Source organism: Staurois parvus, unplaced genomic scaffold, assembly GCF_062004578.1.
Source record: "Staurois parvus isolate SC_StPar_1 unplaced genomic scaffold, SC_StPar_1.0 ptg000192l, whole genome shotgun sequence".
Taxonomy (NCBI): domain Eukaryota; kingdom Metazoa; phylum Chordata; class Amphibia; order Anura; family Ranidae; genus Staurois; species Staurois parvus.
In genome coordinates, this window is record NW_028317988.1 from 1,581,026 (window position 1) to 1,594,889 (window position 13,864).

General features: G+C 42.2%; 1 protein-coding gene across 2 annotated transcripts in view; it reads right to left on the minus strand.

The window, feature by feature from the left end:
* The window catches only part of VASH2 (vasohibin 2), a 146,570-nt gene that overhangs the window by 13,663 nt on the left and 119,043 nt on the right, over window positions 1-13,864 (minus strand). For both annotated transcript variants that reach the window (XM_089677781.1, XM_089677782.1), the window contains exons 6-7: window positions 12,478-12,859; window positions 10,611-10,723 (exon numbers count right to left, since the gene is read on the minus strand). In XM_089677781.1, coding sequence (XP_089533907.1) covers window positions 10,611-10,723; window positions 12,478-12,859 — 495 coding nt within the window. The remainder of the gene's footprint in view (window positions 1-10,610; window positions 10,724-12,477; window positions 12,860-13,864) is intronic.

The following is a 13,864-nucleotide window of genomic DNA, read 5'->3' on the forward strand; positions in this document are numbered from 1 at the left end:
TATCACCTGTTATGTAAAAAATAAAATCATATTTTCCCAGTGTCATGTTTAAAACTTGACTCCAGGATGTTATATAAAAACACCAAATTAATGTAATTATGTGTAATTAAAAAAAATTCAAAGCATTTTTAAATGTACCCAATTTTAACTTTTATAGGTGTTTTTGCCCAATAGAAGCAGTGGACTGGGAGGGGAGAGGGAGTACCAAGCTCCAATCTGTTGTAGTACTCAACACGTATGTTAGCAAGGGATAAAAAGGACTTTCAAAACCTGAGACTTTTAAGGTGCCCATAATATGCTACATTTATAATATTGTTAAAAATCACCAATTTATTGCATTTATGAAAGCATTAAAACATATGGTGTCTCACACAACAGATTTTCTTTTTGTATACACACATATAATACATGAAAATTCTCATTGTCACAGCTCTGACTAAGTGCTAGTGGAGCATGAAACGCGTTAGCTGGAGTCCTGTATCCCTTTCATATTTGTGGAATATGCTATAATAAGAAATAAAGGTGATGTTACTGGATGTGCGGCCATCAGATGTTTGTATATTGCAGTCTGCTGTGGACAGAGCCCGCACCACCTAGGATTTAGTGTTTGTATGGTAGTGGAAGAGGAAACCGACCTGGAGCGGTGGTTTTTTTTGGGGTTTTTTTGTCCACAATGAATAATTATTTTTCCCACATTACTCAGTAACATGTGATTTCTTCTGTTGCTTAAACTTGATAACACAGATGTGCACGAAAACTTAGGCAGGGGGGAATTAAATGGTTTATGATGTGTTTTGTGGGTCTAGTATATCCCACTTCTGCAGGTTCTGTGAAACTTTAAATCAAAAATAAATTTTTATTCAAAATAGTACATTTGTGTTTCCACATTCTTAACATTCTCATATCTTTTGTTTTTTATTAAAAATGGAGACCAAAGGCTGGGGACCACCCAATCAAACCATTTAAATGTACTATTTTGAATAAAGGCTCATTTTTGATGTATAGTTTCACAGAACCTGAAGAAGTGGGATATACTGGACCCAGGAAATGTATCATAAGAAATAATTTATTCGTTCCTGCCTAAGCTGTTGTGAGCATCTGTATTAAGTTCAAGCAGAAGGATGACTTTTCACCAAGCTGTTGCTTCTTCATTGTTCAATCACAAGTTGTAGAGAAAGAAAGAACGTGGGGTGCTGGATCATTTAGAGCTGGTAGATAATCTGGTTGAATTCTACGTCCAATCTGTAAGAATAATATACCTTAACCAGCTCTTAAAAGTATGAAGGCCCAACACAGGCTTGCATCTGCTTGGAGTGTAGAGTTGTGACTTCATAAAAGCCCTTGAAATATAGCTTTTATGAAACAACCCTTAATAAACATTTCTTCTGGACTCTGTATTACTGGTTTAGCATTTTCCTCCCTATCTCTAAGTCAGGGGTCTCCAAACTTTCTAAACAAAGGGCCAGTTTTTTGTCCTTCAGACTTTAGGGGGGCAGACTGTGGCCTGCAGAAGTTAAAATTTTCCTGGCATCAGTGGGAGTAAACATCACCACATTTGATATTAGGGGGAGTAATAGTGCCCCATCGTTGGTCTCATTGGGAGGAATAGTGCCCCATTGTTGATCTCAGCTGGTAGAATAGTGTCTCATATCAGTGGGAGGAATAGTGCCCCAGGGGCCAGATAAAGGCAAGCAAAGAGCCACAGCTTTAAGTCAATCACAAGTTGACAGCAGGGTGGTGAACATGCTCTCTTGCCTAACTGCAGTAGAGAAAAGTCAGGTCATCAGCTTGGCCCCGCTGTATGGTAGGGTCGAGTATATCTCAGGACTGGATATAAAGAAATGCAAAATTATATTGCAGGTAAATAGCTCCCATATACAGTGGGAAAATAATTATTTGATCCCCTGCAGATTTAGTAAGTTTTCCCACTTACAAAGAAATTCATTTTTTATCATAGGCATATTTTAAATGATAGAGACAGAATATCAACCAAAAATCCAGAAAAAAACACGATACAAATGTTATAAACTGAATTGCAGTTCAGAGAGTAAAATAAGTATTTGATCCCTCACCAACCAACAATGATTCTGGCTCCCAGAGACTGGCTATGTGCTCATGCGGTACACAGATTAGTCCTGTCAATTTAAGAAGGTGCTCCTAACGACAACTTGTGTATAAAAGATACCTGTTCACAGAATCTCATTCTTCCTCACCACTATGGGCAAGACCAAAAAGCTGTCAAAGGACGTCAGGGGGGACAAGATTGTAGACCTGCACATGACTGGAATGGGCTACAAGACCATAAGCAAAAAGCTTGGTGAGAAGGAGACAACTGTTAGAGTGATAATTCGCAAATGGAAGAAATACAAAATAACCATCAATCGTCCTCGGTCTGGAGCTCATATTTTTTGCCTCATAGGGTAAGGATGATCATGAGAAAAATGAGGGATCAGCCCAGAACTACACGGGAGGAGCTTGTGAATGATCTCAAGGCAGTTGGGACCACAGGCACCAAACAAACCATTGAGAACGCTGTCATGGATTGAAATCCTGCAGCACCCGCAGGATTTCCCTCTCCAAGAAGACACATGTACAGGCCCGTATGAAGTTTGCCAATGAACATCTAAATGATTCAGAGAAGGATTGGGGAAAGTGCTGTGGTCAGATGAGACCAAAATAGAGCTCCTTGGAATTAACTTGACTCGTTGTGTTTGGAGGAATAAAAATGCTGACTATGACCCTAAGAACACCATCCCTACAGTCAAGCATGGAGGTGGAAACATGCTTTTTGGGGCTGTTTTTTTGCTAAAAGGTACAGGCCAACTTTGCCGCATTGAGGGGCCAATGGACGGTGTAGCAATCGTGCACACAGAGATGGATGCGAACCTCCATTTTGGCAAAGGATCGCCCATCTTGTATAATTGCTACTCCCAAATCAGCTTTCCTCATCCCCCCTGCCTCTCTGTTGAGTGACATGTGGTCTGGATGAGGCAGAGGTCACAGGCGTCAAGCTCAGCGGGAGAGCTCCAGGGCTATAAACCTCAATTAGCTGGGGCCCTGATGTCTACCAGACTCTTGCTAGAAAGGGATCGTAAAAGCGTAAACCAAGTCCTTCACAGAGTTCAAAAGACCTTCCAAGGGGTCGTAAAAACAGACTTACATTTAAAAACTCACTTTTGTGTGTAAGTTTATATCTTCACATAGGACATAATTACCTAAACATGCAGCACAGATTCGGATAGGTAACTTTGATACAAATCACCTGATATATTACACCCCCTATTTGAAATATACCGGAGAGCAGAAAATTATATCTCCTAAACCATTCAAGTGAATAGTTCAAATTTCATATCTAACCATTCCGCAGATGCGTCTGCATATTAATCTACTAGTGGCAAGGCTGCTAAATGCACCGAGAATAAGTTATGAACCATAATATAAGCTATGAGAGTTTTTGGTCATAGCTTGGGTCTCCATCTACAAACTCCCTCCCCAAATGAGGCGATTGGGTACTGCTCCAGGGATACACCCTGTGGAGTTGCTAGAAAAAGCAGGCGGAGTTGAGCTGTGGGTGAGAGTTGAAGATTCTCCCTTTAACATCGAAACTGACAGTGGGAGATAATAATTCCTTTTGGCTCATGAAACTTGAACCTACTTAACCCAAGGCTTTTTGGCAAGTACTTTATCTACCTAAACTTCTGTGTTATCTCTTTGCTGTGCTATTGTTCTCTGTATATTTATATAGATATATTGGCTACATCTTTTTCTGTAAATATTTGTGTTGCACCCTTTTGACCTTTTAGTAATAAAACCTACATTCTGAAAGTGTTGAACTGTTTCTAAAGCTCTTTACTGCAAATTTCGAATTCCTGCCGCTGAAGAGCACTACTGTGCGTGTGTTTAACCCTCTGTATAACCTGCCTGCGGTGACAGTGGCATACAGACAATTATCCAACCATCATAGTGTTATTGCTAATATTGCTGAGTTTCCCCTTTCTCTGTACAAAAAGGTGGTGGCAGTGTGAAGGGTTAATTGCGTAATTAACCTGATCCAGTAACAATCGCTCTCAGGCTGCCGGTACATTGATTGTGGTCCAGTGAGCTGGAAAATCTTTGTGCAGGGTGCAGCTGGGCATGGCATTGTTACGCACGTGACAGCGCGGTTTTAGATTGGCTAGTCCTTCGGTCACGAGTTTGGTGAGAAGGGCTGGGGTCTGATGCCGCAATCGTCACAGACGGGACCATGTATTGTAAAATCTTAGATGAGATCCTTCTTCCCTCAGCCAGAACACTGAAGATGGGTCGTGGATGAGTCTTCCAGCACGACAGTGATCCAAAACATACCGCCAAGGCAACAAAGGAGTGGCTCAAGAAAGGCACATTAAGGTCATGGAGCGGCCTAGCCAGTCTTCAGACCTTAATCCTATAGATAATTTATGGAGGGAGCTGAAACTTTGAGTTGCCAAGTAACAGCCAAGAAACCTTAAGGATTTAGAGAAGATCTGTAAAGAAGAGTGGACCAAAATCCCTCCTGAGATGTGTGCAAACCTGGTAACCAACTACAAGAAACGTACCTCTGTGCTTGCTAACAAGGGTTTCCCCACCAAGTACTAAGTCATGTTTTCCTTGGGGATCAAATACTTATTTTACTCACTAAACCGCAACTCAAGTTATAATTTGTATTGTTTTTTCTGGATTTTTGGTTGATATTCGGTCTCTATCATTTAAAATACATATGATAAAAATTATAGACCCTTCATTTCTCTGTAAGTGGGCAAACTTACAAAATCTGCAGGGGATCAAATAATTATTTTCCCCACTGTATGTATTCCAATGATATATTTAGCTGTTTGCCTAGAGTTTAGCATTAAGGTTACTATTCCAACATTACGTGAATGGGTCTTCTAAACTAATAATGGGACAAATTTAACATCTGAGCTAGCCAGTCTGACATGTCCTCTGTTTAGAGTTCACTCCTTCTCACCAGCCGCCTCCGAATGACGTTGAAATGCCAAGCTCAAGTCAACAAGGAGACAGTGACAGCTGGGGCAGGATGGCATTTGCCCCTCTAGAGCTTGCGTAAAGATGGGATACTGAGGCAGGGGAGCACAAATAGAATCAGGGGTTATGATACTGATGACTTCAGAGGCATCTAGTATATCCTACGCCTGGATATTTCTGGAGCCTGGTGAATGGGAAAGACTGAGGGTCTATGCAAAGTCATATAATAATCAGTACATGAGACAGGAGTCCTCGCTGAAATGTCAATAAGACCTCATAGGTCATATATAGCTCTCCGTGTAATGTCCGAACTCCAGCTGCTGGGCTCACTGTAGAATATATTTGGACCATGACGCTTATCCTGCCTTAAGCCCTTGACGAACTCATAACAACGGCAGTGTTTACAGGGGAAAATATTTCGGATTGCCTGAATGGAGAGGGCTGTCGAGCCTTGGCATATCACTGAAAGGGGAGTAGTGTGACATGAGGCAGCAGAATCTATAATTACACCCTGACATGTAGACATAGATAAATTTAACTTAATATGAGCCCTACGTCACCAGCGAAGCCTGCACCTGTCCGTTATGTCACCAGGATTTCAGGAATGTATTATTATGTTAAGATCAGCAGCCTGTTTAACAAAGCAATATTATATGTTAACTAAAAAGGGGGACATTTGTCTGGAAACTGGGAGTGGTAGCAATGGGGAAAAATCTTTTATCATCCAAAAAAGCAAACATGATCGTTGAAGTACAATTTCTTCACTTTTTTGGCCATATTTTCATCACAGTTAAACTACAGTTTGTAACCATTGTAATTGTTCTTTTTTTGTTACTGCTTCCATCCATGATAGACTTTTCCTTACTCACCTGTCCAGCTGGGAGCGTGCCTTTAATTTTTCTGAGTAAATCACAAGTGATGTTTTTTTCACGTGTTTTCCCCCTTTTATGTGTTTAAACTAAAAGCTGAGAGGTATTATGTGCTATCGGTATGACAAGTACTGCAATGCCTCTCAACTTTGACTTTAGGCACCAGAGTCACCCCCCAAAAAAGTACACTTTGTGGCCAACAGTATGTAGACAACCCCTCCAAACTATTGTGTTCAGGTTGTTTCCAAAGATGGATACTGCTAATGCTTTAAATTGTGCATCCAACTTTCTGTTAACGAAAGGCAATTTTCTGCTTTATTACGACTATGCCCCTGTGCACAAATCTACCTCGGTTTGAGACTCAGTTTGAGGAGTTTGGTGTGGAGGAGCTCAAGTTCTTCCCAAAGCCCTGACCTCAACCCCACTGACCACCTTTGGGATGCCAACTGCATTGGCATTGGGGAACTGGAGAAAGTACAGAGAAGGACAACCAAACTGATAAGAGGCATGGAGGAGCTCAGCTATGAGGAAAGATTAGAGGAACTGAATTTATTCTCTCTTGAGAAGAGGAGATTAAGAGGGGATATGATCAACATGTATAAATACATCAGTGGTTCATATATTGAATTCGGTGTAGTTATTCACCCAGAGGTCATCACAGAGGACAAGGGGACACTCTTTACATCTGGAGGAAAAGAAATGTAATCACCAAACACAGAAAGGTTTCTTCACAGTAAGAGCTGTGAAAATGTGGTATAGACTCCCTCAAGAGTTGGTTCTGGCCAGCTCAGTGGATTGCTTTAAAAAAGGCCTGGATTCTTTCTTAGATACACAGAATATAACTGGTTACTATTTAGAGGTAAAGTTGATCCAGGGAATATCCAATTTCCTCTCGGGGGATCAGGAAGGAATTTTTTCCCCATGCAGGAGCAAACTGGATCATGCTTTGCTGAGTTTTTTGCCTTCCTCTGGATCAACTGTGGGTATAGGATTATAACTTTTTTTTTTGGATGGACTTTTGTCTTTTTTCAGCCAGAATAACTATGTAACTGCAAGCTGGGTCTTCTCATCCAGCATTGGCACTTGACCTCGCAATGGTATTTTGGCTGAAAGGGCACAATTACTCACAGGCACACTCCAAAATCTTTAGGAAAGCCTTCCTAGCAGATTAAAGGCTGTTACTATCCAACTCCATATTAATTCTGATTATTTTGGAATGTGATATCCAAAATGTTCATAAAGGTGTGATGGTTAGGTCTCCACAAACCTTTGGCAATATAGCTAAATAAAGCTAATAAAGCTAAATGAGCAGACTAATAACACTCTTTATTAAATAAACCTGCACAGTTTGAATACTCTGATTCTTGTGTAAGCTCGGTAGTTCTCTTTACTATCAGGCCAGGGGCGGACTGACTATTCGAGCACTCGAGCACTGCCCGAGGGCCCGGGGCAGTAAGGGGCCCCATGAAATGCCCCTGGTACCTTTTTTATAGGCTTTTTTGAGTGTGGGCAAGAACACAGGGACCCCATGATCCCCTATTGCCCGGGGGCCCCATGAGTTGTCAGTCCGCCCCTGTATCAGGCTTAAACATAACTAACCGCATGGGCTAGGGACACGTCATAAATAGGCAATCAGCTGCTAATCACAAACATAAAATGACTGGACCCTAGTTGGTTGCTGTTACCCCCCCCCCCCCCCCCTTATTTTTTCTGCCTCCTTTATTATTATTATTATTATACAGGATTTATATAGCGCCGACAGTTTGCTCGGCGCTTTACATTATGGGGGGAGACAGTACAGTAACAATATGATTCAATACACGAGGGGTTTGAGGGCCCTGCTCCTTGGAGCTTACAATCTTTACAACCACATTCCCTTCTTAAACATCCTACTACATGTTACACAATAAATCCTAATTTATTACCATTTTACAGGTCCCACTCCTTGGCGTTTTGGTAAATACTTGCTCTAACCAATGCATAGTAAGTGTTGGGTCCCCTTTGATGCCATTATGCTATCCATACGATGGATGCGCTTAGTAACCTCCTGGTACAGGGCCCTGGATCTCCACTGCCAATACTTACTGTCTTATTATGTTTTTGGAGCCCTAGTCTGTTCTCTGCCTAGACTTCTATCCATTTCTAAGTTGCCTTCATACAACTCCCACTACGGGTAATGCTTTCCAGATAACTACGGTAGCTCATACCACGTTAGGCCTCAACCTCAACAGCTATGAAACAGATTGTTGGATTTGTCCTATTTATTTTTGTTTGGAACAATAAAACTTATAAATAAAGATTACAAAAATAAATAAATAAATAACTCCTCCTCTGCAGATAAACTTCTAAGAACAAGGAATTTAGACATCTGTGTCCAAGATGTCCATCAAGCTAATGGTGGTTTTATTGTACTGGCGGCATTCACTTTGTGAAACCTCCCAGGCCCTTATTAGCGAAGTCTCTTGGCTCTTAAGCTCACATCAAGGCCAGTTGGCTGTCAGAGCCGCTTCAAGGCTTCTTATAGCACACTGGTCCTGCCAAAAATAAATATGTTGCTGATTTGCAGTTTTATGGGCAATAAGGATCCAGACTCATGAGGAATCAGCTGCACAGACGTGCAGGATGGATGACAGCACAGGTAACCTTTGGCCCTATGGCTCATAAAGTGTACATGTATACTGCATATGGAACATGATACTGTTAATGAAGAGGGTACAATGGGTAGTAATGCAGTTGGGTCTCTCAGTAATGAAGGGTTCAGAGCAGTTGAAAAAAGTCTCATGTTTAAAGAGACCCTGACAGCAACCTAAAAAAAACCTACCAGCGGAAGTGCACAATAACCAAGTATTTTAAATGCCTACTTGCAGCAGGTTTTGTCATTAATAAAGGAGGTTTTTTTTATTCACTTGCAATGCACCTTTTTTACTTGCTGGCAGATTTGACTTCTTCAGGACAAGCTAAGTTCCTAGGACAGTTTTTGTTCTCTCTCTCTCTCCTTGCACATCATAGCCTTGCTCTATAAAATTATTACTATGCCCCCACCCGTCGCCAAATATTACAAAAGCTCAAGTACCTGCAAGGTGCAAAGCTCAATGATCACTACTATAAGCTTTACATACACCAACCTCAATCTGAAGACAGGGAGCCCGAGTTTGTGGCAGACTTACTCCGCAGGCATAATGACCCTATCTACCTTGTCTTTAGCTCAGTACAGGCATGGCTCAACTGACTGGTAAAGAGCACTGGAGGTAGTAAACACTGCACCAGCCACATTAAAGTGTTACTAAACTCATAACAGTAAAATCAGTCTGTATATGAAGTTAAGGACACTTGTTATACTCATTGTGGAACCTAAGGGGTTAATCCTCCACATTGTGTAAAAAGGCTGTTTGATCCTGTCTTCTCTGATCCTCCCCTTCTTCGACTGTCCCAAAACCATCTGATAACAGTACAGAACTCTTGCAGCCACTGTGCACATGCTCAGTTTAGTATGTTTTTTTTTTTCTTTGGAAGGGTGCATGTGATCAGCACTGTCCAAACAGAGGATCAGGAGCTATACAGCCTCATAGGACAATCAGGGAAGAATGAAAACTCCTACAAGCTTTAACCAGTGCTCAGCTGGACACTTATAGAAGTCACAAGACTGCTGTATACTGCTGATGAGAAATGGTATTTAGCAGTTTATATTTAATAAAATAATTGCATTTCCATGTTTGTTGTACTGTGGGAGACCAGGTATAGTGAATGCAGGGTCCGGGGAGACCAGATATAGTGAATGCAGGGTCCGGGGAGACCAGGTATAGTGAATGCAGGGTCCGGGGAGACCAGATATAGTGAATGCAGGGTCCTGGGAGACCAGATATAGTGAATGAAGGGTCCGGGGAGACCAGATATAGTGAATGCAGGGTCCGGGGAGACCGGATATAGTGAATGCAGGGTCCTGGGAGACCAGATATAGTGAATGCAGGGTCCAGGGAGACGAGATATAGTGAATGCAGGGTCCAGGGAGACGAGATATAGTGAATGCAGGGTCCGGGGAGACCAGATATAGTGAATGCAGGGTCCGGGGAGACCAGATATAGTGAATGCAGGGTCCGGGGATTCCAGATATAGTGAATGCAGGGGCCGGGGAGACCAGATATAGTGAATGCAGGGTCCGGGGAGACCAGATATAGTGAATGCAGGGTCCGGGGAGACCAGATATAGTGAATGCAGGGTCCGGGGAGACCAGATATAGTGAATGCAGGGTCCGGGGAGACCAGATATAGTGAATGCAGGGTCCTGGGAGACCAGATATAGTGAATGCATTGTCCGGGGAGACCAGATATAGTGAATGCAGGGTCCTGGGAGACCAGATATAGTGAATGCAGGGTCCTGGGAGACCAGATATAGTGAATGCAGGGTCCGGTCAGACCGGATATAGTGAATGCAGGGTCCGGGGAGACCAGATATAGTGAATGCAGGGTCCGGTCAGACCGGATATAGTGAATGCAGGGTCCTGGGTTTAGTAACACTTTAAGCAGCAAAACGCAGCTTTGTATATGACATAGCTACCTGGCTTTATTTATTTTGTATGCAGAGGTGTAGGACTGTAGTCCTAAGTGGTTCGAATCCAGCTATCCATGGAATGATTATAATAAAAGAATTCAGGACGGTGTAAAAGCCAAGTCAACCGGAAAAGTGAAAGCACTAATGACACAAAATCCATTCATCCAGAATCTGTGAATATTCAATACTCACGACTTGTCTCTCCTGCAGACTCTCCGCTGGGGACTGATGCGGACTCTGGGAGGGGACACAGACTTTCCTCTTCTCTCCTTCACAGGAGACTGAACACAGGAGGACTTCAGAATCTACAAAGAGCACAGAGACATAATTCGAGGTTCCTGCTACAGACAGATCACCACCAAGTATAAACCGGCACATTAGGGAAATCACTGCAGTAGTAAAGATGAAAGTAAACCAATGCAGGGACTGTCACTGCTGACTTCCGCCTGCAAACGCTACATGCCCCTTGGCTGTTATGCAGAATCTCTGGTTTCTTTAATTTTTGAGTCATTGACCACTAAAAAAATGTGCAGATAAGAAGATTTAGGGCAGGGATAGGCAACCTGTGGCTCTCTAGCTGTTGTGGAACTACATTTCCCATGAGGCATTGCAACATTACAAAACTGACAGTTACAGCTATGACTTGCAGAGGCATGATGGAACTTGTAGTCCTGCAACAGCTGGAGAGCCGCAGGTTGCCTACCCCTGATTTAGGGTAATGTCAAAGTCCTTATGTGCATATTTGTTCTAGGTTGGTGATTCAAAGTATTGAAACCAGAGGCTCATCATGATAGCCAAGCAACAAATGTTTAGAAAAGGAAAAAGCAGCAATAGCCACTTCCATGCATCTCTCAGGAAAGGTATCTTTTAAATTAGAACTATGGGCAAAACTGTTTTTTTTTTTCATTTGGATAGAGTAAGGGGGGTTATAACCCATCAGTATTTTTTTGCCATCTCTGGCCCATTGGAGAGATTTACCTTCACTTCCTGTCCAACAGCCAAAACAGTGAAGTGAGAAGAAATCCCTGCAAATTAAGGGAATTCCTTGGGCTCCCCAGGTCACCAGAACTTCCTTGGGCCCCATTAGAAGATTTTTCCCTCTATTACTTTTCTGGGGACAACCCAAAATTTGGAATTTTCTTTTACTTTCACTTTCAATGATAATGGTAAACTGGACAAATAGAGAAGGTGAATCTCCTTAACGGGAACACATACAGCAATAAAAACTGACAAGTGTTCTAATCCATCTGCACTCTATCTAAAACTAAAAAAAAAAAAAAAGTTTTGCCTATAGTTATATTTTAAAACAATCACTGACAGTCTATTGCAGCCTTTCTCAACCATTTTACCCCAGAAGAACCCCCTAAAATAAGTTTCAGGTCTTAGGGACCTGTTAAATTACATTCATCAGGGGTCATTGGAAAAATGTCCCCTACATTGATGGTCAGTTGAAAGAATAACCCGCCCTACAGTGGAGGACAGAATGCCACCCTTACAGATGGCTAAAAAGATCACTGGTGTCATCTTCCTGGCTCTGCCGAATGGCGTTAGAACTGGAACTACACTGGCACCATGTGATGATGGGAGGTCATTCATCCACAGCTCAAGGAGCCGCAGGGTTCCACAGAACCATGGTTGAGAATATCTGGTCTACTGAATATTAATTCGGACATACAGATCAAATTCTGGAACTGCCTGTATGCATGGTTTTTGTTCATGTCAGAATGGTTTTTCTTCCTATACCTGTCAATGGAAATGCCTTGGAAATGCCAAGGCAGTGCGAGGCATCTAAATAAGACATCAAATTCTGAAGCACTCATGAAGGTTGAAAGATGGAACAAAGAATTTTGGTCGGATCACAAATGCAAGCTAATTGCACACTAGGGTTTCCCATCTGCAGAAGCCCAAAAGAAGCACAAAGTATTGGGGACACAGAACACAATAAAAACCCAATGGCTCTGTCCCTTCTTCAATCTGTCCAAAACAAAAAAGTTAGGCTTTAAAATGTCTTTACAGTTTTTGTTGCCACATAAATTCTGCTTTCCAGCACACCACCTACCTTCATTCTCATGTCCCGGGCCTGCTTCTCCAGCTCCTTCTTAATGTCCGCTCTCACCATCTTGCCCATGTTGATGACAAGATACTTCCATTCAATTGGCTGGAAGGTGTGGGGGTCATGGGGAACATACAAGCCAATTTTCACTTTCTTCACTGTATGTGAATACTTTTTGTAAGAGTCCTCAAATTCAAATATTAGCTCACTTAGAGTCCGAAAGGTTAGGGGTTTGTCCATGAGGTCTGGTCTCCGGCTCATGCCCAGCGTGCCATAGCGTCCATTGCAGTGAATCCCCAGCACGACGTGGTGAAAATAGTTCCCTGAGAACTGAGTTTTAAAGCTGATGGGGAACCGCTCCACACTTGTCTGTCCATTCGTCAGATATCTTTGGCACAGAGTTAAAGAATTGTTTTTGTAGAGTACAATGAACAATGAGTGATCAGCCTGACTTCTGCTATGCAGATTATAGGAATGTATTATAAAGAGATCATGTACTTACACTTGCGGCATTTCAAAATCAATTCCGTTTTTGAATGAATACGATTATACATTATTTTTATATTTGCCAGGAGGCTTTAATAGATCTTCAGAAAAACACAAGCTCTGTTCTATGTAAGAAAGCGTTACAAATGAAGAAAATGTCAGTCACATGACTAAACAACTATTAGCTCATCAACTATAATTATACGCTGCACATTGGCTCATTACTCTTGATGTTCTACAAAACAACACAAAAGTTCCCACCAAGCACACTCTCCAACTAGTCTGCAAAATTAACTTATTTTAACCTTTCAAATTAACAAAATGTTTTTATTGCATACATTTGCAAAGACATGTGAAGCCACGCTGCTTCTTCAAGGTACCTCTGTAAAGTGTGGTCCCTACAGCCAGCCATACATGGACTGAAATCCAGCTTGTTCAGCAGGGAGCGGCCAAATTTCGATCCACGTAGGGGCAGGCTGGTCTACCAATCGACTTCTGTACAACCAGCCGATCAGATTTTCAGCCGATCAGCAGGCTATACCCGGCAGCGTTGGATCAGTGTACTGTGAAGGCGGGGAAGTCTCCCCAGTGTCAGAATACACTATGCTTCATCTCGTCTCATAGCATCACAGACATTTTCAGAATGAAGATGCAACAAAGGGGACCCAGGCAGCAAAAAGGCAAAGCTACAGGTAAGTATGACTGCTTATTTCCTGCCTATTGATTATTGACAGGATTATAGAGTAAGGTCAGGGAAGGAGGGAGAGGTCCTCTTTAGATGAAATGAAAGCTGAGCTGAGAAAGTAAGGAGGCTGCCATTGATCATCTCTCCTTCTGGAAATACTAGTTGCCTGTGTCATTCTGATCTGATCCCTTCAGCACTTTCCTGATCTGTATGCACGGGTCA